At 48.8% G+C, this 23,769-nt stretch overlaps 6 protein-coding genes across 6 annotated transcripts; 3 read left to right on the top strand and 3 right to left on the bottom strand.

Moving 5' to 3' along the window:
- Positions 1-2,330: 2,330 nt before the first annotated feature.
- On the bottom strand, positions 2,331-5,237 carry N7455_003562 (uncharacterized protein; the record flags this gene model as incomplete). The annotated part of the gene is made up of 3 exons (XM_040960036.2): positions 2,331-4,567; positions 4,620-4,832; positions 4,889-5,237. 3 exons carry the CDS (start codon positions 5,235-5,237, stop codon positions 2,331-2,333), a joined length of 2,799 nt encoding a protein of 932 aa, XP_040809521.2.
- A 1,130-nt stretch (positions 5,238-6,367) lies between these two features.
- N7455_003561 (uncharacterized protein) lies at positions 6,368-7,724 on the bottom strand (the record flags this gene model as incomplete). The annotated part of the gene is made up of 2 exons (XM_040959986.1): positions 6,368-6,991; positions 7,044-7,724. 2 exons carry the CDS (start codon positions 7,722-7,724, stop codon positions 6,368-6,370), a joined length of 1,305 nt encoding a protein of 434 aa, XP_040809591.1.
- Positions 7,725-8,096: 372 nt separating this feature from the next.
- On the top strand, positions 8,097-9,900 carry N7455_003560 (translation initiation factor eIF2B subunit gamma; the record flags this gene model as incomplete). The annotated part of the gene is made up of 3 exons (XM_040959999.1): positions 8,097-8,147; positions 8,204-8,333; positions 8,429-9,900. 3 exons carry the CDS (start codon positions 8,097-8,099, stop codon positions 9,898-9,900), a joined length of 1,653 nt encoding a protein of 550 aa, XP_040809572.1.
- Positions 9,901-12,677: 2,777 nt separating this feature from the next.
- Positions 12,678-15,649, top strand: N7455_003559 (uncharacterized protein). Its single transcript, XM_065604516.1, has 5 exons — positions 12,678-12,875; positions 13,059-14,117; positions 14,178-15,048; positions 15,107-15,477; positions 15,534-15,649. The coding sequence occupies exons 2-5, from the start codon at positions 13,212-13,214 to the stop codon at positions 15,579-15,581; spliced, it is 2,196 nt and encodes a 731-aa protein (XP_065463007.1). The 5' UTR covers positions 12,678-12,875; positions 13,059-13,211; the 3' UTR covers positions 15,582-15,649.
- A 2,852-nt stretch (positions 15,650-18,501) lies between these two features.
- N7455_003558 (putative MFS transporter) lies at positions 18,502-20,084 on the top strand (the record flags this gene model as incomplete). The annotated part of the gene is made up of 2 exons (XM_040959989.1): positions 18,502-19,852; positions 19,918-20,084. 2 exons carry the CDS (start codon positions 18,502-18,504, stop codon positions 20,082-20,084), a joined length of 1,518 nt encoding a protein of 505 aa, XP_040809573.1.
- Positions 20,085-20,308: 224 nt separating this feature from the next.
- Positions 20,309-23,630, bottom strand: N7455_003557 (glycoside hydrolase family 35 protein; the record flags this gene model as incomplete). Its single annotated transcript, XM_040959960.2, has 5 exons — positions 20,309-21,122; positions 21,178-21,337; positions 21,395-21,688; positions 21,742-22,738; positions 22,830-23,630. The coding sequence occupies 5 exons, from the start codon at positions 23,628-23,630 to the stop codon at positions 20,333-20,335; spliced, it is 3,042 nt and encodes a 1,013-aa protein (XP_040809583.1). The 3' UTR covers positions 20,309-20,332.
- Between the last annotated feature and the right edge of the window lie 139 nt (positions 23,631-23,769).

Here is a 23,769-nt window from a genome sequence, read left to right as displayed (position 1 = left end):
GTCAATCTCGCTTGGCGTTTATATGCGACCACACACTTTCGATTGGCCCTGCATACACGCTATACCGATCTGCACCACCTAACTGAGCGGAGGGTCCACGGGTACGATGTACATGCATTGGAATGTGATACTCGAGCGTTAATGAGGTTGGTTCTAGACTCTGAGCTTGAGTTGTTTTTAGTATGAGATATTTTCTGGGGGTGATGGTTTCTTTTGTCTGCGATGCAACGTCAATATTATTATTCTCTTCATTTTGTGTTTATCAGTGGGAATAGTGAAGATCTCCAGGTGTTCCTATTCGCTCGGCTTACTTGGTCCTCGGGTGATGCGCGACGATCATTATCCCTAGCTTCGGCTCCGGAGGAGTCTCGAAGTGGTGATCCTCACAGTAAAGTCCATATATTTTCGATGGTGCCTGATTTCCCGCCTTGCTTTAATACTGTTGGTTCTAATTGTTTAATTTCATTTGCTTCTGCCATATTATTGGTGATCTCATGGCTATTCTTGAGTGCAACTTTACTAAACCCTAAAACAAAAGTCCAACAGGCTAGTCTTATAGGACTAGATCCCCCCATTCTATCCACTCTCTTCATTTTTATCAGGTGATATAATTTGCAAAGTCACCAGGCATCAAAATCCCACATGAATCCCCTGAAATGTACAACGGCCTTGTGACGTCCTTTTGGTAGGAATTTTTGGATGTCATTTTTGGATGTCATTTTTGGGTGTCGTTTTTGGGTGTCATTTTCGGATGTCATTCTTCTGGATATTTCCCCCTTTTGTCGGTGCTGTAGCGAGAATATAGAAGAAAACGGCGCTCTCTTCTATGTATAACCTCGGATTCGGCTGTTGATAACTACCTTTCTTGATCGGGAACACGCTTAGTCATTAACCCGCTCCCGCTGACACATCATTTATGTAATCACACGATATAAAAACTCGGCGCACCAATTTTCAACAGCTCCTTCACATAAAATCTGACATCTTTTGTCTACCACTCAACACCACAACAACATGCTTTGCAAAGTCATTGCTGAAGGGATTAATGTCTTCCTCTGACCAATGACTTTAGCTTTGCCTCTATATACCCCTCCATCTCACGAGACAACTCTGGTCTCTCCTTACTATGATGATCACCATTTCTATTGACATGAACTTCTCCATGAATGTTTCAAAATATCAAGCTCAACAGTCTGAGTACCGATTGACCAGAGAACAGTCTCAGGAAAGGAAGTGGTCACCAGCTGTCTTATTTGCTTGATACATACTGACGATGTCTCTTGATATCCCCCCTTTTTCCATAGCTTTGATACCTTACGTATCCAATTGAATACTTACAAATTATTATCCTGTGCCTTTTGCCTTTCCCTTTCCCTCTTCCCCAGCTTTGCAGCTTATAGCACGGATGTCAAATTGCGATCCGGCCCTTTCATGGCCGCGGTCGCGCCGAAGAAGTGCTTATATCGAAATGGAGATTTATCTCCCTAGCCAGTGAGTACTAGATTTTTGTCCTACGGTTCGCCCGAGGTGTCAAACATCCATTGAAGATCTGGAACATCTCGTATTTATTCGTAGACTTTGTTTATAAAATGAATTTATCACTTTTGATTGTGCTTCGTCGTATCCTTTTCCCCTTGAGTATTTGGACTTGGTTATAGTAGATATTCAAAGCAACATTGAGTCCTTCGTCATGCTGAGATGTTCTTAGACCGATGCTGGAATCATCCCAATGTATCTCCCAGTAGACATAGGATCGAGTACACTCAAGCTATAGTCGAGACTAGCAACCAAAACAAGACCAACCAACGAATCTATAAGACAGTAACAAACAGAAGCCAGTTGTTGCATTTTGTGCTATCAAATTGAAGGTATTTCCACAATGCAATTTGTAATCCAAACCCCATAGTCGCGTCGTGATATCAAAATAACTCCTGTACAGAATGGTATCGAGTTTGATAAATCCCAGGGTTCCCACCGAAAGCCGCGCCAAAATAGTACAGTTGAAAAGAAAAAGAAAAAGAATGAGCAAAACAAGATAACGCCGTCCTCTCCAATCTCCACGATGCCTGGTCCCTATACAAAACCCCGGGATTTCAGAAAAGCAAAAAAAGAACAAGAAAAAAAAAGCCAAAGCCAAAAGCCAAAAGCAGAGACAGTGGACGGTTGCTAACCAATGGCCCACTGCCGTTGGGTAAATGCTCATCATAAATCGACCTCGAGCCAGATTTTACACCGGTGAAATTGAAAATGTGGAAAAACCGCTGTCCTCGCAGGTTATCATCAATCTCGTATGTTGCCACGTTATATCAGTGCCAGCAAACAGAATAGCCTCAGTTATTCATACCACCCATGCTGTGCATCGAGCCCTGCGCTTGCATTTGCTGCGCTTGCAACGCAGCCCGCTGTTGCTGCTGTTGCTGTCCGCCATCCCGCTCACGTCGCATGACCTCGGAGACCCAAGCTTTGGCAGTCTTTTCCAGCCCAGGACCATACTGCTGCGCAATATTGGAGGGATACTGGTTTGGTGGGCCATACTGAGCCATATACCGAGTCGACATATCATGTCGCATACGAAGCAGTCGTTGTTGGTAGAGCTGGGTGTATCTCTGTGCTTGGTTCATGGGTTGTCCATTTGGACCCATTTGGCCACCACTCGCCTGTGCGGCTGCCATCAGCATTTGCTGTTGTTGCTGATTTGTTAACTGCTGATTGCCTTGGTGTGGCTGGGCTTGTTGTCCCTGCATTTGCGGGTGCTGGCCTTGCTGTTGCTGCTTAACTATCTGCATCTGTGCATATTGAGCACGCATGAGCTGAGCCTGGTATGCTTGCTGGCCTGGTTGAGTAGCTTTAGGGACACCCTGGTGGTTTTGTTGCTGTTGCTGCTGCTGCTGCTGCTGTTGTTGCTGCTGCTGTTGCTGCTGCTGTAGCATTTGATGTTGATGAGATTGGATATTCTGTTGAGCGTGGGCGTTGGCCTGCAGCTGGGCTAGCTGCTGTGGCGTGAACTGATTGTGCTGGAGGTGTCCTTGTTGTTGCGCCTGAAGAAGCGCTTGCTGTCGGTGTTGCAGCATCATCTGCTGTTGTGGTGTGAAAGGCATGCCCCCGTTCATTTGTGGCGTGGCTGCCATGCCCTGATTCATCACCGGAGTCTGACCCATCGAGTGGGTTGGACTGCCATGACCCATCCGCTGAGTAGGCGTAACATTACGCATGATTGGCGTGGCATGCGACATAGCTGGCGTGCCCTGGGTCATCTGCGGGGTACCATGTCGGCTTGGTCCTTGCTGACTTCTCGAAGGTGCCATTGAGTGGCTCATAACATTCGGGTGCGCATGCTGCAAAGCAGATGGAGGTCGCGGTGGACTGCCAGATCCAGATGCGGTCATGGTCATTGGAACCGCCTGCGGCATAATGTTACCAACCAGTGGTGATGAAGTGGCATGTGGGGTCTGGTTACGTACAACAGGTGAAGACTGTTGGCCTTGGCTGACGCCATTGGGCTGAGCCATAATGTGCCGGTTTTGCTGTTGCGCAGCGAGTTGGGCTTGCGCCTGCTGGGCAGCAAGTTGTTGTCTCCGAGATTCCTCTTTCGCGTGTTCCTCGGCTTGCCGTTGCTCGATCGCACGGCGCCGCTCTCTCTCCTGCTCCTGTTGCTGCCTCTTGGCCAACTCTTGCTTCAGCTTCATTTCATGTTCACGTTTGGCCTTCTCCTCGTGTTGCATGCGAATCGTTTCAAGTGTCTTGAAACGAGAGAATCGGGGTTCGAATGGTGCTACACCACCAGCGTCATCCACGGCAGCAGCCTTTGCAGCACCGCCAGGGCCAGAAGCCGTGGGCTCCAGACGCTCGTCCATGATGAGCATAAATCTCTCCTCTTCGGCTGCCAGGGCTTCGTCCGCAGCGAGTTCGGCAACGGTTCTCTTTCGGCGCTTGGGTAAGGGTGGCGGGTCACAATGCAGTGGGCTTTCCAGGTGCTTAAATAGCTCCTGGGCGGCCTCCATACTATGCACGGGATCCAAGAAGAGAGGAGGTGCCAATGCCTGTATCATTTTAGATTCGCATTCCAAAAGATCCTCTGGTTCAACCAGCATTTTCTGTCTCTTTGCAACGTGCGCACGATCTGGTTGATTACTTCCAGGGGTAGCTGAAGAAGTAGAGGAGTTTGGTTGAGCTGGTGCTTTGTTGGCTCTCGGGTCGGGGGTGGTGACCAGTAGCGTCAACTCTGCCTGCAAAGTTCTGGCAGTGGGATGAAGTACTGTGGTGAATACTCGAGGCTTCACAGGGTAATTTTTCTGGCTTGTGTTGCTGCTTTTGTCGTCTGTCTGCTCACCAATCGCCGGGCCATCTGTCTGTTGATTGGCAATCGGTGTCCCATCGGCCTTGGTGCCTTGTGTGGCCGACGTGAGCTGATTTTGCTTTGGGTATGGAACAAAAGCCGATGGGGTAACATGTTCGTTGTAGTTGTGTAGAGAGAATGGTGTGTTATTCTCGTTGGAGGGGGTAGTGGATGCCTTTCTTGCTTGCGCCGAAACAGATTTGTGATCGATGACACGGACGATGAGGCAACCTGATGATGTTAGCAGGGGTTAATTGAACTACCTATCAAAGCCGATAATTACCTTCATAGAACTGCACACCGCCTCGTAGAAGCTCCTCGATCAGATCATGCGGAACTGTCCCGGCACGAATGTGCTCGATGATGACCTTCATCTCGGAGTTGTAAGGGAAGCTACCATCTTGCTGTTCAAATCGAAAATGTGTGGGATGTAAATGCACAATAAGGGATGGGGGGCATTTCGAATATTTCTTGAGGATATAGGACGTAGTTTTCACTATGAGAAGGTCAGTGATCGCGCATTGGCATTGCGAATCTCACGGAACTCCATACCATATGGTTCTGGTGCTTTTTTCCCAGCTCGGTGTGCCTGATCTGTTGCAGCGGTCCTCGTTACTGGCCGGCCAGAGCGCGAGGACTGATCCATAGGTCTTTGCAACTGATTCCTTGTCCGATTAAGGGGGCCTTTGGTCGTGGAATTCGCCACATGGGCCACGCCATTTGTGAAATTGGAAGTTGCGTTGACGGAGGCTCCCGTGGGAAGACGTTTTGCGGCGGATGTGGGCGAAGATGAGAGGTGCTGGCCCTTGACTCCGTTGGCCGCGGCCTGGCCGAAAGGCGGGGGCGGCCGCTTCATCTTCTGGGTATGGGAGGCCGGCTTGGAAATTGCGGTCGCCATCATGTCTGCGCCGGTTGCGCAACCTCAGCGTGACCAGTGGGTTAAGAATACGACTTATCGGAATGCCGATTTGATGATGTTAAATGAAAGCCGTGCTCGGGAAATGAGTGAGATGGCCGATGCGCGAGACATGTGGGGATAGGTAGGGCGACACCGGTCCCCAGCACAGCTGGAATCAATGCGGAAAAGCGGCGGAGGTTGACCGAGTGGGATTAAAGAGTGAAAGAAAGAAAGCACCCGTCCAATACTGCTGCTGGGTAGGGGTGAATCGGAGAAGCCGCTGGACGAGGTCTTACAGAGGTAGGTCAACCGATGATGCCAAGCCGTGGGTCAACGTGAAGTCAGTCACATGACCCATTCCGAATTGGGATTAGTGAACAGATACAACAATGAGACACAGCAATAATGCGATCGATTGAATACATAGGTAGATGAATCAATGTCTGAGTGGCTTTGATACACTAATACCTGAAACATCCCACGTTGGGCCTAATGCTCGGTACATGTACGGACGACTAACCTTGGAAGTATGCCACCGGTTCATAACTCTGTCATTGGTTTATATTGCCAGGCATCGATTTAGATCCACTCTCACTTTACAAGTATGTGAAGGTATATCCCGGCCAGGGATCGGAAACTAATTATATATGTACATATGTAGTCAAAAGGTTATATGTAGAAAAGTCTCTTATATAGAATATGCTTTTTTTGCCCGCCTTCGTTTGCACCTAAAAAGAGCTTCTAAAAAGAGCTTCCAAAAGACCACCAAAAAGACATGACAAGGCCGCATAAGCGGCCGACTACAATTCATGTTGTATACGTGTGTATGCTTCAAGAAGACGGTGAGGTAATATCCAATGAGAGAGTTATGTCAGAGCTAAGTGAGCCAATTCCGAGGGTTATCTACGTGGTAAATAGACGTAGCTTGCAGCAAAAGAAGCATACATTATTCTGTCAAAAGTGAATTGTATCAAATGAAAACAAGAAATTTGGAAAAAAAAAAAAAAGACAGGGGAATAGGGTCAATCAGTCATAAGGGGGTGTAAAAAGAAAAGGAATAGAACAAAACAGGTATAGACATGCAAGCAGACAAATATCAACATCAAAATCATGGGGCCGAAACTTGATCTGAACTAGTCCAGACCACGCACTCGTCGTCGCCAGTCATCTCCGACTCGGACAACATCAACCACGTCAATACGCTTGCCGAGTCCTGTGACGCCCTCTTTTTTCCACCACTTCTCTTCCTTTTCGCCAAGTGCTGACTCGTCATCACTGTCGATAAGCCCACCACGGCCACCCTCATCTCCGACCACGACGATAACCTGGCGAACCGACTGAGAGATATGGATGGCAGGTTCCCCCTGATCACCAGTTAACGATTCTTGGATGTAAACAAGCTCTGGGAATAGATGGTGAGCGAGATGCACGTAGCCACCAGGGGTACTGAAAGGCATGATCATGCTGTCCTTCTCCACAAGCGCCTGTGCCTGTGTGTATAACGTTCTGAAGAAACGAGAAGTGCCCTCCAATCCATCGTCCTGGCGGGGTTCGACCGCAGTCAAGTCCCCAGAGGCCAGTTCCCCGACAGAAGCTCCTTCTTCGGTGCCAATGTTTGAATAAGACGAAGTCATGGATGGTGAGGTGGGAGATGAGCCCCCCTTTTTGATGGCGTGTTTCAATTCCGGGGCATAGATCAACACAAAGATCTTGGAGGTATCCAGATCGACATGTTCAGGGAGATGGGATAGAATGGACTGCGATTGTCAGAAAAGCACGAAGTGGGTATCAAGGGCAAGAACTTCTTACCGCATGTTCAGAAGGGAATTCGTCATCGTCAGCCGATGAAACCGAGGAGACGACAATTACAACGACCTTCTTGTCCTTGTCAAGGATATTTGCTGGACGGCTCGGCAATCCACCACTCATAGTCGGCGCAATGGCGCCTTGTTGGCTTCTCTCGTGAGCTCTGGTTTGAGCCTCCTCCGACCATCTGGAATGGTCCTCATAGTCGCCCTCGCCTTTGTTATCTTCACGAATCGAGGTGAGAGCGCCTCCGACAAAGGCTCCTGCGGCAGTGACACCGGCCACAACTCTTTTGCTAGCACCATCGAAGATCTGTTGGGGGCTAGGCGTGCGGCGCAAAGCACCTTGCATGCGAGCCATCATACTATGATCATAGGAAGCATCTCCAGGCAGTACTTCCGCTCCTGTGCTTCGGGCATAATCTCCGGTAGTATAGGAAGGTGGGGGGTGGTCACTTCCGGGTCCAACAGGAGGCGGGTAAGGGCGGCCATCTCCATGGGGACGGTCATCTTCGTCTTCGTCGTCATTTCGTTCACTCCAGATCCAAGCTGCAATGCTAATAGTTGCAATTCCAGCAGTCAAAGCCAAGGGGAGCCAGTATCCAATAGCCGTTCGTCCGCCAGTTGAGCTGAACCCAGTGCCGGCTCCGCCGCGGCGGCGCCGAGGGTCTTGAGGGAAGGACATTGCGATCGCGGGGTGTTCAATTAAAGGTTGCACATTTAACGGCTATTAATCGCGGTCGCAATGACTCGCAGGTTGCATTTCACCCGTCGATTTGCAAAATAAGAGGTTGGGGGAAAGGGGAACGAGGGAAAGGAGGCAGACGTCTCTCCTCGGGTCCTGGAAACATGTGGCTGGTGATTAGTTACCGCGGGTGTTTACTTGTGTTTGTACTGTTTGCGTCCTGCTAAATCTGGAGGTGGGTCAGAATCACGTGTCATCTCCCGCGAGGATTATGTAAGTGGTTTTTCTGACTCCTCCGGAGCAGGGCTAATCGGTTTGAGAGAAATATATGACTAGGTGTGAGGACTCGCAAGCGCATTGTTGGTTTAGATCATGCCTCACTCAGTATCCGTGCCACCAACGGGCCTGCAGGCCCTAATTCTGGTGAGCAACTAACTTCCATATATATGTCCTGGAATGAAAACTAACAAGCAAATAAGTGTGGCCCTGGTGTATCGCTCAACACATTCACTTCGAACCCCGAGGAATACCCAAAATGCCTTATTCCTGTGGCCAACCGTCCAATGCTCTGGTATGCTCTAGACTGGTCGAAAAGGATGGGCATCACTGGTAAGCGCATTCCCACCGTCGAAATAGCATGCGGGGCATCCCATGACGCCATGTGCTCTATCGCGAAACATCGGATGGAAGACTGACTATACTAGATGTCACTTTGGTCACTCCTCCCTCTTCGCTCGCTCCCCTCCAGGCCGCTCTACGACAGAACCCACATCTTACCTCACTCCCTTCGCCATCAGTCATCGCACCGGCGGATCTCGAGATGACGACAGGCACAGCAGAGCTCCTCCGTCTGCCCGAGGTGCAGACCTGTATCAAATCAGACTTCCTTCTCTTGCCTTGTGATCTAGTCTGCGAAATCCCCGGGGAGTCTCTGCTTGAAGCATGGATGGTGTCTGGCGGCGAGAAAAACCGTCGGAATGGACTCAGCATGTACTATCAGACACAGGGCCGGGAGGAGAGTGTCAAGGGCGAAGCTACAGACTTTGTGGCAGTTGCACCACTTGAGAAGAACGAGGCTCCCACCGTGTCTCATGCCGCACCTCGTTCCTCGCTCTCCAAGCTAGTCCTTTCTATGCCCATGGCCACATTGAAAGAGAAATTGGAAAATGACAAGGGCTTCCTTGTGCGCCACTCCCTGGTGGATACACATGCGCAGGTGAAGTTACTGACGACATACCGTGATGCGCATATCTACGTGCTACCTTACTGGGTCAAGGACATGGCTCGTTTGAATGAGCAATTCCAGTCCGTCGGTGAAGACTTGGTTGGATGGTGGGCCAAATCGGAATGGCAGCAAGGGCTCAGCGAGAAGCTGAAGATCAACGAAATCTTCCAGCAGAAAAGCCGCCGCCAAAGCCATGGGCTCACCCTAGGGGAGAGTGAAAGCCACGATGGTGAATCCCTCGATGGTGAATCCCTCGATGGTGAATCGCTGGAGGAGGAGATTGATCTTCAGAGCATGAGCACTACCAAAGCCACCCCGGCCAAGTTCAGCACAACCGCGTCAGACCCCCAATTCGCCTCTCGTGTGAAGGCTCCCACCTCGCAAACTGTCAAGAGTTCCAAGTCAAATCTACCACCGATGCTCGCTTACGTCCAAAAGGGCACAGCACCTTTTGTTCGACGGGTTGATTCATCCGCCGTCCTTCTCTCTACCTCCCTCCGTCTTGCTAAGCTGGAGTCTATCGAAGAGGTTGGCCGACTCGCTTCGTCGGCATTCGCGCACGCCTCCAAAGTGGCCAACACAGCTAGCATCGCGCAACGTTGTACTGTCACGAGGAACGACTGTTTAGTGGATAATAACTCGACGGTTGAGGAGAAGTGTGTGATCAAGGAGACGATCATCGGTGCTAATTGCCATATCGCCAGTGGTGCCCGGTTGACTCGTTGTCTGATTATGGATGGTGCTGTTGTTGGCGAACGCTGTCAATTAACGGGTACCATTGTTGGACGCCGCAGCAAGATCGGCCGGGAAACCGTGTTGAAGGATTGTGAGGTTCAAGACGGAAACGTTGTTCCTGATGAGACAGATGCCAAAAACGAGAAGTTCATGATCTTTGAGGGTCTTGACGATGAAGATGATATGGATGCTTCGGAGGATGACCAAGATTACTGATTCGAGGTATATTTATCCTGGCTAAATGTTTATGAGATAAAAGATCCATGAGATCAAGATCAAAAATAGAATTTTATACCCCTACATCCACCAAGTTCTGAAACTTGAAGGCCTGAGCTATGAGGCAGAGGTGCACTCTACCCAAGGCACTATAAATGACACCACAATATCGGACGTGGTCCGAGCAAGATAGACTAAGAGGCTCATAAATACCACATTACCACACCAAGTGTAATGCTAATGGCCAATCCGGTCCACCTCGTGGTTCCCCGGATGCATACTAAAATTTAGTACTGTACGCCAATGCAATGCTGGTGCAAGCACGGGACCTTTTGAGACGTTATCTTGGCAGTGGGGATGTTAGTACATTAGCACACTGCATGAACTACACTCCGCACGAATGAGCAGGTTCGAATGTTTTTTTTTTCTTTCTCTGGGACTTGTTGCATCCACTTATCAAACATCAGGCCATAGCATGTGGATTCGGGATTTGGACGCGATGTCACAAAGGCGTATGGATACTACGCGAGAAACAAATAAACAAAGACTCGAGTGATCATCGCGAGGTTCAGGGGAAGATTCGTGTCTTCTCCGCATTTCTTTTGCAGCAGTAGTGACGCCCTTGGCCTGTGCCCGAACTGCCCCCCGATCAGCCACATAGCACCGCGCATATTATCAAGGGTTGTCCCATTGAATAGGAGATTAGATTTTCAGCGCACAGAGCTCTAGGGGTAAATGAAATGAGGGGGGGTTGTCAGGATGCTTAATCTCGATGATTTGCGGTATCAGGCGCGGCCCCCTCGGTATGCAATCTAACATGTGCGCTAATTCCAAGCTTCGGAAAAGGTCGGTGCCCGTACGGAGAAGGAAATATGTTTTGGGTATTCTCCACCGGTGTATGAAGTATGTTGTACTCCCTACTCCGTATGGGGTTTATAAATGGTTCTAAACGACTTGAAGGGAAAAAAGTGTCTGCCGATCACGCGGGAAGTTATGTATGTGGATCGACGGATTGAGTGGTTTGCAGCAAGTGGGGGAAACGGGACAATTTTGACGCGGAGATTTCGGGGTTGGATCCATGAAGTACGAGATAGATAAGAAGAGAGTATATAACATATCATAAGTATTTCCCGATTTGCGAAGGGAATTGGATGCTTAGGTTCAGCCCTGGAGTGGCGCCGTGCTAATAAGCTGAACCGCGCATGACACGAACTGTGTCAAAATAGTTGAGGTCATTTTAGCGAAGGCTTCGTCATTGTGCATTTACCGGTGAAAGTTCGAGATCAAGCTTATTGGGACCAGCGGTAAGGTAGTAGGATATACTCCGTACTCCGTATAGTGAAGTAGAACATTGAACCGTGCCAAAATAGATTAAGTTTTTTTTTTTGGGTTTTTTTTTTCTTCTAAATTTTCAAGGACTGGGAGCCATAGATATGATCACGCCATGATATATACTAGGAATTCAGCATTATTATGGTGTGTGACATTAAACAATGTCTCAGATATTATCTTAGGCAGTACTCCGTATGGTGATTTAATATATAAAAACGACCAAAACACGAATATAAAACGAGATATGACAGATTAGGTTGGAGTGGACCATCACAACCATGGAAACAGCTCGGCCTTTTCCAAAGTTCGGAGTTGTTAAGCGGGGAGCCCTCGAGTTTCTCTTGTTTTTCTGGTTTTATTAGTTTATATATATATTCTGAAATTGTTAAACTAGGGCTCGAAATGTATTTGTTAGACACAAGATAAAAGTACACACAAAGTACAGACCAAATAAGTACAGCACACGTACTTTTTAAGCAGATGATTCGAACACATGTGGATTCGAAAAGCCGAGATAGCGTCACACTTAGCCTAGTGCAGGCGCAAATCGCGGGACGTGGTGTCAGGCCGATCGGATCCCCCCAGCTATCTAGCTCGCTAATTCCTTCGCCCACGTTCTCTGCAGAAGGTTCAATGTTGCCTTGCGTCAGATTTTAGTTTGACAGGAACATTTTTGTGGTAAGGTACCGGTGGAAAAAATGTCCAAAGTACAAAGTACAAAGTACAAGATATTTTACATGTGTTTTTCCTCTTGGAATATTTTGACTTAAAATGGGGAAAAAAAAGTGGCTATGGAGAGATGTCTAAGAATATCCAGATGGAGCATTAAGGGGAGAGCTGTGATTGGCACATAAATTTGGAGGCCGGGCCCCTTTTTATGAACGGCTTCAGGAGGTGATAATGCAGTATTCGAAGTGGAAGAAGTCCATTACTATGTAATGTATAGTATAGTAAGTATATATGTATATAGTATAGGATACAGTAAAAGTAAACAATAAATAGTACGGAGTAAGTAGTAGAGAATAGATTTGTAAGTTAATAAATACACCTCTGGGCATGGATAATGTTGTACTGCTGTATCATGCAAAGAGACGCATAAGCATAATTAGTTCAGAAATGACAGATTTTCTCTTTTTTTTTTTTCTCTCTCTCTATCTATTTGAATATTTGAACTATTTTACTTACTTTACTATTTCACTATTTCATTCAAATTCAAATTCAAGTCCATTGAATTTCATATGGAGTATACGGAGTACATAGTACGGACCTAATCTACCCCGTACCGTGTCGACCGTGATCTCTCCGGAACACATCCCCCCCTCCTATTTTCCCTTCTCATCTCCTCCCCTTCTTCTTCTTCTTCTTCTTCTCCCACTGAAAGTGAACAGGCACTATTCGAGTGTCATTTGAAGGTTCTGGGGTTATTTCTGTTGATTCTCTCTCTCTCTTTTTTTTTTCTTGTACATGGCTCTCCTATTCTAGAGACGTCTCATCATCCTAGGGATCTCTCCCTCTTTTTTTTTGCCCAACCTCCTTTCGTTTCTTCCAACTCGCCTGGTTTCGAGTTTCATTCTTCTGGCATCAAGCGTCCCTTTTTTTAATCGTTGTACCACTATAGTCTATGTCCACGTTACTTAGAACAGGTATGGTTACCCCCTGGCTGACGCGGTCCCTTATCCCCCCCAACGTGCGCAGCAAAAGAAAGAAAAAAAAAAAGCAAAGCACGCCCCCTTTCTTTACAAACTCCACACTTTCGTTACTGCATTGAACAACGTGAGAATTCTTATTTTAATTGTGATGGATAACTGACAGCTCCTTGGTCACAGCATCCCGTCTCGTTCCTCGGATCCCCATTTGACACGATCACACCTCGGGCTCATATTCTATCTCTTTTTTTCTCCCTTTCTGCGAGTTGCCTTAGATCACGACCCGAGACAACTCGTGATTTCTATTTTGACAAGTTGCTGGAAAAGAGCAATATGGCTGCGTTGGTTCAAACAATTCCGCAAAGTGGCACGGTACCTGTTCTTCAGACGCGTCCTTCATCCTCATCAGGCACTTTCTCTTCTTCAACCCAGAATCAAGGCTCTCGTATCCAGACTATGTCTTGGACATCATTCAATGCTGGTAATTCCGGGAGTTATCGAGCAGGCCACCCGGTTGTGGCTCCTTATGCCTACAACCCGAACATGGGCCAATCCAACGTCCAAAATCGGCAGTCTTGGACACCACATCTCCGTCCAGAACATCGCACCTTTTCCGCACCTACTACCCCTCAAGTGCCGGTGAATCCGACATACACCGGTGCCAGCCCCCGATCCCCCCATCCTGCAGCTGGTTCTGTATCCAATTCTTCCACTTCATCCCGTTCCTATGTTTCCAAGGACGATAGCGCACTTCCATCACGGCAACCGAGGAGTGACCAGCCACTCCGTCCCCTGTCTACGGCCAACCTTCCCTCCCCATCCATCATGAACATTTCCTCCCCGAAACCCTCCCCGAATCGATATCGTCGTACCCTTCAACGAGCGGAAGCCGCGCCATCATCCCCTGCCACTGCCTCTCCGATTCCGACCGTGATTGTCGATGATTTTGGTGGCCCTCGATCAGCGCGACCAAACGCTCACAATCGGGTCTCAAGCGTGGATGATTCATCTCATGTTGATAGGGCTCAGCCTGAACGATATCGACGACGAAGCCTGGGCAATATGGATGCCACAGCGTACCCAAACCTGTCGCTGGATTTCCCGACTTCATCTACCTCTCAACCTCAATCAGGATCCTACGACTTCATCACATTTGACACCAATCAGCGGCCTGCTTCCGCTCACTCGCAGCGGGACAGCGTTGGTAGCGTTCACTCCACACACTCATCAGCCTCCTCGGTAGGATCACTCACAAGGACTCATGGAAATAATACGGAGCTAACAGTGTCCATCTCACAGGCACGAGAAGGGACCCCATCGGACTCCAACTCTGTCACAAGCAAGACTGGCAAGGCAGAAGAAAAACGTACGAGCAAGCCATCACCATTATCGCAACCGGTATCGACAGCACCCGAAGCCCCCAAACCCAACCCTCCAGCTGAAACTCAGAAGAAGCCAACACCGCCTACGTTGGATTCCCCTGCCGCGAAGCGTCTCAACGACCTGAAAAATGAAACGAAGCGCCCCGGGAAATCACGCTTGAGACGGGCTTTCTCGTTCGGCAGTGCCTCCGAGCTCTTAAAGACATCTGCACAAAGCAATGCTGCCAAGCGGGAAGCATTTGCCGCGGAACAGGCGCGTCGTGAAGCACTGAGGGAACAACTGGGCCCGGAACATGCCGCCATTGCCGAGCAGCAGGAACTGAGCGGACTAGGTGAAAGCATCTACTCCCATCAGGGTCACTTCTTCTCCGGGTCCACCGATAACCTGTCAGTATCGTCGACCGCTTCATCGGCGTCGATGATGCTTCGCAAGATGGGCAAGGGTATGAAACGCTCCACTCGCTCCTTGGTTGGCATGTTCCGTCCCAAATCGGTGGCCAGCATCAATTCCATGGAGGGCGCGGGCCCCGAGGCTTCGCCCCCGCAGATCACCGTGGTGAACGTGGAGGCGGAACGGGAGAGTGTCGCTGTCAACCCCGACGCTGCAGATCTGCCCCGTGGGGCTACTGTCTTCCCCAAGGTTGAGGGAAATGCAGCGGAGATCAGACGTTCCGCCTCCATCCGTGAAAGAGCCGCATCGGAGAACTCCCAGTCGCGTAAGAGCATCGTGGGAGGAGACCGAGAACGGGCGGAGATCTTGGCGGCCGTTCGGAAGGGTATCTTGAAGAGTGCGTATCTCCACACAAATAAACTTGACGTTTTTGGCAAACTAACTGACCTTACTAGAAACTCACTCGGACTTGGGCGTCTCTTCGCCCGGACAGGGACCAGTCGGTGGTGACTCACCACACTCCAGTGCTCCTCCGACACCCGATGAGTCGTCACGATCCCCAGCCCAACAAAATGATGCGGTGAAGATTGCCGGCGAGGACTATTTCCTCTCGAGCGCAGGGCGCTTCTCGTCTTCTGAAGCAAAGAGTGCACCCATCACCCCGTCTGCTGTTGGTGGTAGAAATATCGTCTTCAGTCCTCGCATCCAGTTCCATGAAACATGGCCTAGCGGCGAGTACGATCGACGTGGAGAGATTGCAACTTGCAACCGTCTCACCCCGCTGCTTGCTCAGCAGATTCGGGAGGAGATCAATAACTTTAAGATGGTGAGTTGCTTGCATTGTTCTACACTTCAATTGTGTCATTACTGACAATATTATAGGAGATGGAAGTTCATGAGAATTCCAAGATCTACACACACTTCATTTAATTTTTGGGCGGGAGTCTCTTGCATCGCTCAGTGACCTGAACCTGGACATCCCATCTCTGGTCAGGATTCTACCCACTGAGCCTGCGTTCTTGTCTAGACATGCATCAATTCCGGTGAAATAAGGTGTTTGATGAATTTCCTCATCGCATGAACAAAAGCTGTGCTGTCCGGGGGGATCTTAATTGATTCTATGGATCGGTATACACTATTCACGGTGATTTGACCAATACAATCATGCTTCTGGCGGATGTTCCGCCAACCCAAAAAGTGGTGCGGCTTTTCTCGAAACAAAATCTCGGTCTCTACATAGGCGCTGCTAGCGCTACTTCATCCCACACCTATGGTATTCCTTTCCCATTTCGGGGATCTTGTCTTAGGCGTCGATCTAATGAATGTTCCTCCTACCATCTAATCGGTGTGGCGGTGCATACTCCTCACTTGTTCTCTGCCGTCATTTTCTTTCCAATTCTGTTCTCTTTTTTTTTCCTGCATTGTGTGCATCTGAGTCATTGTCATTGAGTATTATTGGGAGCGTGGGTTACTGGGCTGTTTTGTTCTTTCATTTTATTTCCATTTTTCTCTCTTTATTCTCCTGTCCTTCTAGCACATCCTTCCTCATGGTCATCTCTAGGCCCATTTCATACTTATCACTCACTAAGCTCTGAATCCAATGTCTAAGCCTTGTTGTATTCTGTCTTGACATCTCATCTTTGGTATCTCTTCGGCTGCTGTGTTGGGTAAACTATGTTTAATGGGTGGTTCTCGTTGTCTGCACAGATTCAATTTTATGCCGTTGTTCCTGGTGGGTGTACTTCTACTGTTACTGTAGTGTAAGGTTGTTCTTGATATTTTGACCAGTATGAGTAGACGAATTTGTATTAGCTTAAGGTAATTGAGAGAGGGTTGTATGCTATGATTCTGAGAGAGATATATATTTTCCAACTCCGGAGATTTTTCTGCCCGCCGTCAGATTACTAGGTAAGCTAGGTAAAGCAATGCCTGTAATAACATAAAGTAATGAGTGGAATATAGAAGAGTCGACTAAGAATATATCTGAACATCATTGACTCGCCCCATAGACAAGAGGTACATCCAGTATCAGTTCTTACTAGTAGTAACTAGAAGATGCCTTGATCCTTCACCATCAAAACCTCAAAAGTCTCGAATTTTTCGAGGTTGTCAGGTTATCAGGTGAGTTGGGATATTATGTTTCCAGTATCCACTGGTAGCTACTAGGAAGACACACAATATTGAAGAGTAGAAAATTCTAAATAAGTTTGACTCTTGTTCAGGACAGGAGGTACCGTAAGAGCACGACCTCGCAAGTAGTAATTGCTAGTAAAAATTGACATGTCATCTAAGGTATACGGTAGCCGTTGAATTGTCAAGTCTCTTAATTTTCAACTCGCAGGATCGTAGGGTAATGATACAAACCGTCCGGGAGGGCGTAGTAATTCGATGAACTAGGGGGGCTACTATAACCTAGTTTTATATCAATCCTCAGAGATTATGTTCTGGGATTCCTTTGCCCTCGGAACTGAGGGCTTGGTGCACCGCCTGATATGACCGGATATTGCATGGCGGGATACAAACTTCAGGATCGAGCCATTATTGGCCTGGAACCTTCGAAGGGTTGTGGTTGGAGAGAGCTTGATGTTGAGTCACCATCGGCTAATCTGCGGCCTTTCACAAGGGTTCTGATAATAACCTGATACATTCTTCCTAGTTATGTATTGTTTAATCTATATCTCTACATTCTTTGCTCAGGCTAGAATGTCACTTCGGTCCGAAATTCCGAAGAAAAGACCCGAAAGGAATGAAGGGATCGGGAAACCGAGAATATCGGGATCGGAACCTGGGATAATAAGAGGAATCTTGGCTTTCCATGCCATTGATAGAGGTCATGATGGGAACAGCATATTTCTATTAGAACGCGTGGGGGTCGAATGCAGTACTGAATCAGGGTTGATATTGGATTCTCCACCTTTGAGTATGGCAAAGCTCAGCATCTGAATGCATTGCTAAAGACATTCTTCAACTAATATAGACGTTAGACTTGACTTCTGCAGTTGTCTAGACATGTTCGGTTAAGGTAAATGTGATACGAATGTCCCGATGTTTATTGAAACCTGTAGAGTGAGGAGATTGAATACCATTCTGCCCAGAATAGCTCTAGAATACTACCGGTTACTACATAACACCGCTTAGAAATATTTATATAGCCCTAACTTGACTGGGAGAACTAGGAAAAGATATAAATAATAACCACATTCCCAAGCTCAAAAAGAAATCACTCATACTGGACTTTGAATTGACCCGTGGACCCCCACGCCGTGCTACCATGGTTAGGTTAGCGCCTAAACACGCTTAATTACGAGAAGCTTACTACCCCACGCGGGGGAGATGATCTTTCCCTAAATGCAATATCCCCTTGTCACTACTCCCCGCAAAATGCCGGCAAAGGATGCTATGATCGGGATAAGTCCGGGGTCTGAAATTTCCCCGGCCTTTTCCCAGGTTTTATGCGGGGATATTTAGCTGTCCCGTTCCATAACATGGGCTTCTAGATTGACTGGTATGATATTTATAGGCCGGCAAGTTTTGGGTATTGCTCCTTATGTCGTACTACTCCCGGACCAGACATCAACGCCACATATCTCTCACCCCTGCGGAGGGCAGAGGATTCCAAACTTATAATTCGCAACTCGCCCCGACGTGCCACCGAGTCTCACTCTCCACGTGTGCGCTTTTTTCCTTCTTCTCCTTTCTTATATCCCTTGCTTGCTCTGGTATCTTCTTTTCGACTTTGGCCTAGACTCACATATTGAGTTAGCTGGTGTGGTCTTACTACTTATTTCAATCCTTCTCCCATCTTCCCAGCAGTTCATTATTTCTCACACCAGAAAAGCAAACAACAGAGATGTCTCCCAGAAACCCGGAGGTTGAAGTGGAGGATATTGACAAATCTCGCATCGAAAATGTTGAAATCGTCGCCAATGCCGACAGGCCCAACCCTCAGAAAGAAGCCCCGGCCTACGTTGCCAATTTGACTCCCGAAGAACGCACGAGAGCCGAGAAAGCTCTTGTCCGCAAAATTGACATACGGCTATTACCCATGATAATTCTCATGTACATTCTCAACTACCTCGATAGGAACAATATTGCTTCGGCTCGTTTAGCAGGTCTCGAGGAAGACCTAGGTCTTGTGGGCAACCAGTTCGCGACTTGCGTTAGTATATTGTTCGTTGGTTATCTGTTGATGCAGATTCCGTCCAACCTGATGCTCAACAAATTTGGCAAGCCAGCCCTCTACCTCCCTATTGCTATGATTCTCTGGGGTATTATTTCTACCGCTACCGCCGCCGCTCAAAGCTACGCAGGTCTCGTGGTGATCCGCTTCTTCCTGGGTTTTGTCGAGGCTGCCTACTTCCCAGGCTGCTTGTACTTCCTGAGTGTTTGGTATACCCGCAAGGAGCTGGGTTTCCGCACAGCAGCACTGTACTCTGGATCGTTGCTCTCCGGTGCTTTCTCTGGTCTCATCGCAGCAGGAATCACTAGGAACATGGACCACGTGCTAGGACTGCGTGCTTGGCGATGGTTATTCATCATCGAAGGTGCTGTCACTATTGTGATTGCCTTTGCCGCAATTTTTGTTCTCCCCAACTTCCCTCGCACCACTAGTTGGCTTTCAGAGGAAGAGAAGCAACTGGCTGCGTGGCGTCTGGAAGAAGATATCGGCGAAGACGACTGGGTCGATAGCGAGCAGCAGAGCTTCCTGCACGGAGCTAAGCTCGCATTTACAGACATCAAGACCTGGGTTCTGATGCTCATGATCCTCTGTATTGTCTCCTCTGCATCAGTCACAAACTTCTTCCCGACAGTCGTCAAAACACTCCAATACGGCAACATCGAGACTCTACTCCTGACAGCCCCTCCTTACTGCCTCGCCGTTATATGCGCCTTTGGCAACGCATGGCATGCAGACCGTACCGGAGAGCGGTACTTCCACGTCACCGCACCGCTATACATTTCCGTCGTGGCATTCATCATTGCTGCTACTACCACAGCTACTGCACCCCGCTATGTGGCGATGATGCTCATGGTGCCGTCTTTCTACTCCGGCTACGTTGTCGCCCTCGGCTGGATATCAAATACCCTGCCTCGTCCGGCTGCGAAGCGTGCCGCTGCTCTGGCTGCTATTAACTGTGTTAGCAATGCCAGCAGTATCTATGCTAGCTATATGTATCCTGATTCTCAGGCTCCAAGATTTAGTATGTGTTTCTCTGCCGCTGGTTTCGTTTCTAGCAATATCAACCAATAACTAATACTCTCCTAGTTCCTGCCATGTCCGTCAACTGCGCAACGGCTTTTATTGCCATTGTCTCTGCAACGGTGCTTCGATTTATGCTCGTGCGTCTCAATAAGAAGCTTGATCGCGGTGAGGAGGTCGAGGGTGCTGTTCCTGGTGAAGGGAGCCGTCGTGGTTTCCGCTTTTTGGTCTAAGATTGGATCAGTTTGGATTTGCCCAGGTGGGCTCTATGTTTTGGAAAATAATGAAGGGATCTGGCTTATTCTTGTTTTCGATGACTATCTAACTATAGTATGCCTGCTGGACTAGGATCCGTAATAGATGGATATCGAGAATAACAATTACTGTGTAAGATATCCATGATATGTACTATATAACACGTTGAGTGCTAGATATGTAGGTCTAAATCATTTCACCACAGCCACCTTTCAAACCACTGAGCTCAAGCATATTTCACCCTCTCCTCAGTCCACCCAGGCCTCAGATCCTTGGTATCCAACGAAGCCACATCCAACGAGCTGTCAGCAAGATAGTTAACCCGCCAGTCGATCCCAATACTAGCCCCCTCTTCACTCTGCGCCCAAACCGCCACACCAATCGTATTCTCCCCGGTGTAATCCAAAATTCCCACAGGAACAGGATAAACAACCTGATTCCCAATATAAGGATTATACCTTCCATACTGGTACCCATTAACAAACAACTGAGCCCGATATTTCGTCGTCACACCAGCCGGCGTAGAAAGAACAAACGAAATAGACACATCAGTGTGCGCAGGTATATCAAGTGGAATTGTAGTACGGAAGAAGCGAACCGTCGCACCCTCGAAGCTAAGGACAGACTTTGTCGAATCCTTAGTGGGTTCCTCCTCTCCCCAGGCCGAGTCGTCAAAGCCGGGTAGATGCCATCCAACGCGCTCGGCAAATAGTCCGTCTTCGTTGTACACGCCGCGCACCGGGTCCAGGTCTGACTCCCCGCCCGCGGTTCCGGCTAGACGCCAGTGCGTGAAGCCCGAGTCCGAGCCGAGGAGGTTTGCGTCCATGATTCCGCGCGGGTTGAGGGCGCCGGTTGTTTGGTCGTGGCCTGTGTCGTCGTGGACGAGTAGGAGGACATTTGGCGTGTCTGTGTATAGGGTTGCGTTTGTAAATGACAAGGTGAGGTTTCCTTGGGATGTGGTTGCGTTTCCCAGGTAGGAGGCAATGAACTCGCCGTTTAGCCAGGCGGACCAGCCGCTGTAAGTAGCACGTTAGCACTATGTTAGTTTAACGTGGTGGTTGCGGTACTTACAATGCAAATCCTCCTTGGACGTTGATGAAGGCCCCCGTCGCGGTTCCATTGAAGTATCCACGCCACAGACGGACACCATTGTGGAATCCGTATTGGTCGGCGTAGAGGACGGGTAGACTTGTTGGGGTTCTTGGGTTGAGCGTTGTCATATGGTTGGCATCTGCTAAGATTAGCTACTTTTCTTCGCGTGATGTTCATATAATAGTGAGTAACTTACCAACCCACGCCACACCAGAGTCATTGTAGTCTGTGAACCGCTCTGGCAGACTGTCTTTCGATTTCCATGAAGTGAAAGTCGGCAGCTTGATAGATTTCGGGGCATCGAGCGAGCCCTTGAGACTGCCGTACTCGGTCGAGTGGGTGTGAACCTTCTTTCCATTCCAGGTCACAGATTTGACACCGTTTGGTGCAAAGACGTCCAGTGTTGTTGCGTTGATGACGTCGCCGGTTATCGCAAGCTCGGATCCCGACAGCTTTGCGTTGCGGACGAGATACGGACCCTGGACGAGAACTGCAGCAATAATTAGTCTTTTGAGCATGAGAGGAGTAATAAAGAGAACGAACCGCTCTCTGTCTCCGGCACGAATGGATCATTTGTGAGTGCAGGAGCCCAGAAATCATACGCCGACGTTCTATCAAGCACGATAACCCTAACACCATCATCGAATTCCAGAACAGTCGTGCCAGTGGATTGCGTGAACGAGGTCGTCAGACCGCCATGCTCTTTGATAAACTTGACCCGCGAACATCCCTGGCATTTCTTGATAGAACCCTTCTTGACTCCCTTGATAGAGAACTCGCCAGACTCGCCAGTCGGAACCCAGAGAACCAGTGTAGGCTTCTTATCGAAGACAGTATATGTCAGAACCTCGGCTGTGGAGTACAGCAGAGTCTTCGAGCCAAAGGTGAAGTCCGTCACGATGATCTTCGACTGATGTCCATTCAAGCGAATGGTGCTGGCATACTTGGGGACGGTCAGAACACCCACCGAAGTATTAACCTTCAAATGGAATGGCTCATTCGTCGATATGGAAGTGTTTGAGTGGAAAGTAGCATAGAACGCAGCATTCGTCTCCGGATTCCGGAGCTCGTAAGCCCTGACTGCGGAGTTATCAGTGTACTGCGTTCCATTACCAACCAACTCCGTTATGGTCAGATCCTTCGCAGAGCGAGTGAACAATGCCAGCAGTTTAGTCTCATGGTATTTCGACCAGATGGACCGGTCCTCTGAGATCGGCGCCGAGTAGTCATAACTGGTAGCTGTCACTGGCGCAGCAATAGAACCGTGGTTTTGACCACCAAACATCATGTACAAGGACATTGCTGTCACTCGCTGTCCGATGTTCCAGCGGTAGAACAGGTTGGCAAAGTCATCACCGATATCGCCGGGGCAGCCACCTTCTGGTCCACCCCAGGGGTTATACGAGCCGCCCTGGAATTCGGGCATGAAAGCGGGCATGCTGGGCTGGGACTCTTGGAAGTAATCGTGGTATTCCAGGACTTGGAAGGGGACGTATGCGCCATTAGTGGAGGTACACTGGCTGATATCGCAAGTCCAGCACTAATACACGAGGTAAATTAGTTTTCATTCCTCTTTCTCTTCATTTCCCCATCTTCTCTTTCTCTCGCACCGGAGAGGGAAAGTCACATACCGAAGGATACGAGTCCAAACCAGGGACATCAACATTCCCACCCGCATCAGACCAGTCCTTACCCCACGAGTGCGTGGCCATATTAGGATCATTTACGGTAAGCGGCAGCGTAATACCATTCTCACGAGCATTGGCCTTAAGCAGATCCATATAAGCAATGGCCGTCTCATTCGGCACACGTAGGGAAGGATCACCGAGCCACTGATTCCCGTACTCATTCTCAATCTGATAAACGATAGAGTTATGGCCATCAGTCACCTGGTAGCGACTAGTGATCTCGGTCACTTCGGTAAAGTACGGTGTCCATGCATTCGTATAGCGGGTATCATCATTGCGGAGGGTACCGTACTCACCCGTCGTCAGCCACAACGGGAAGCCGCCAGCATTGGCTTCGGCATTGACGTACGGGCCGGGCCGGACGATGATGTACAAGCCCAATTCCTTGGCGAGCTCGAAGATTGGGGTGATATCGCGGGGGCCGGTTGAGAAGTCCACGGTTGCGTTGTTCGGTGCGTGGTACGCCCAGCTGGAGTAGAATGCGAAGGCTGTGAAGCCGGCTGCTTTGATTTTCTCAAGGATGTCACGCCATAGGGCTGGTACAGGGATGCGCCAGTAGTGGAATTCGCCGGAGAAGATGAAGATGCGTTGACCGTTTACTTGGAAGCTGTAGTGATCCCATTGCACGATGGTGTTTATGCCATTATCATGCAGTGGCCATTGCGTGACGGCTTGGTCGTCTGCTTGTGTGGAGGCCCCGAGACAAGCTAGGAGGACTAGCAGGAAATTGAAGATGCGCGCCATTTTGGGTCGTGGACCGCTCTTTGACGAGAGCTTTTGAGCATTGCCGGTGTGGCCATGATTAATTTATAGTTGTTTTCTCGATGAGCCAGTTGATTTTAGATTAAATGCAGCGTTGGTCAGGGTTGAAGGCGCGGGTGTT

This window comes from Penicillium solitum (genome assembly GCF_028829755.1).
Source record: "Penicillium solitum strain IBT 25940 chromosome Unknown utg000001l_segment0_segment0, whole genome shotgun sequence".
Taxonomy (NCBI): domain Eukaryota; kingdom Fungi; phylum Ascomycota; class Eurotiomycetes; order Eurotiales; family Aspergillaceae; genus Penicillium; species Penicillium solitum.
The sequence above is the reverse complement of the archived record's forward strand: the minus strand, read 5'-3'. Positions and strand labels throughout refer to the sequence as shown.

What these genes read in the sequence shown, in the direction of transcription:
- N7455_003559 (XM_065604516.1), top strand. Translation starts at nt 13,212, where the DNA reads ATGGCTGCGTTGGTTCAAACAATTCCGCAAAGTGGCACGGTACCTGTT. An exon ending in CACACTCATCAGCCTCCTCG is followed by an intron (nt 14,118 to 14,177) that starts GTAGGATCACTC and finishes TCCATCTCACAG; the next exon opens with GCACGAGAAGGGACCCCATC. An exon ending in TCGGAAGGGTATCTTGAAGA is followed by an intron (nt 15,049 to 15,106) that starts GTGCGTATCTCC and finishes TGACCTTACTAG; the next exon opens with AAACTCACTCGGACTTGGGC.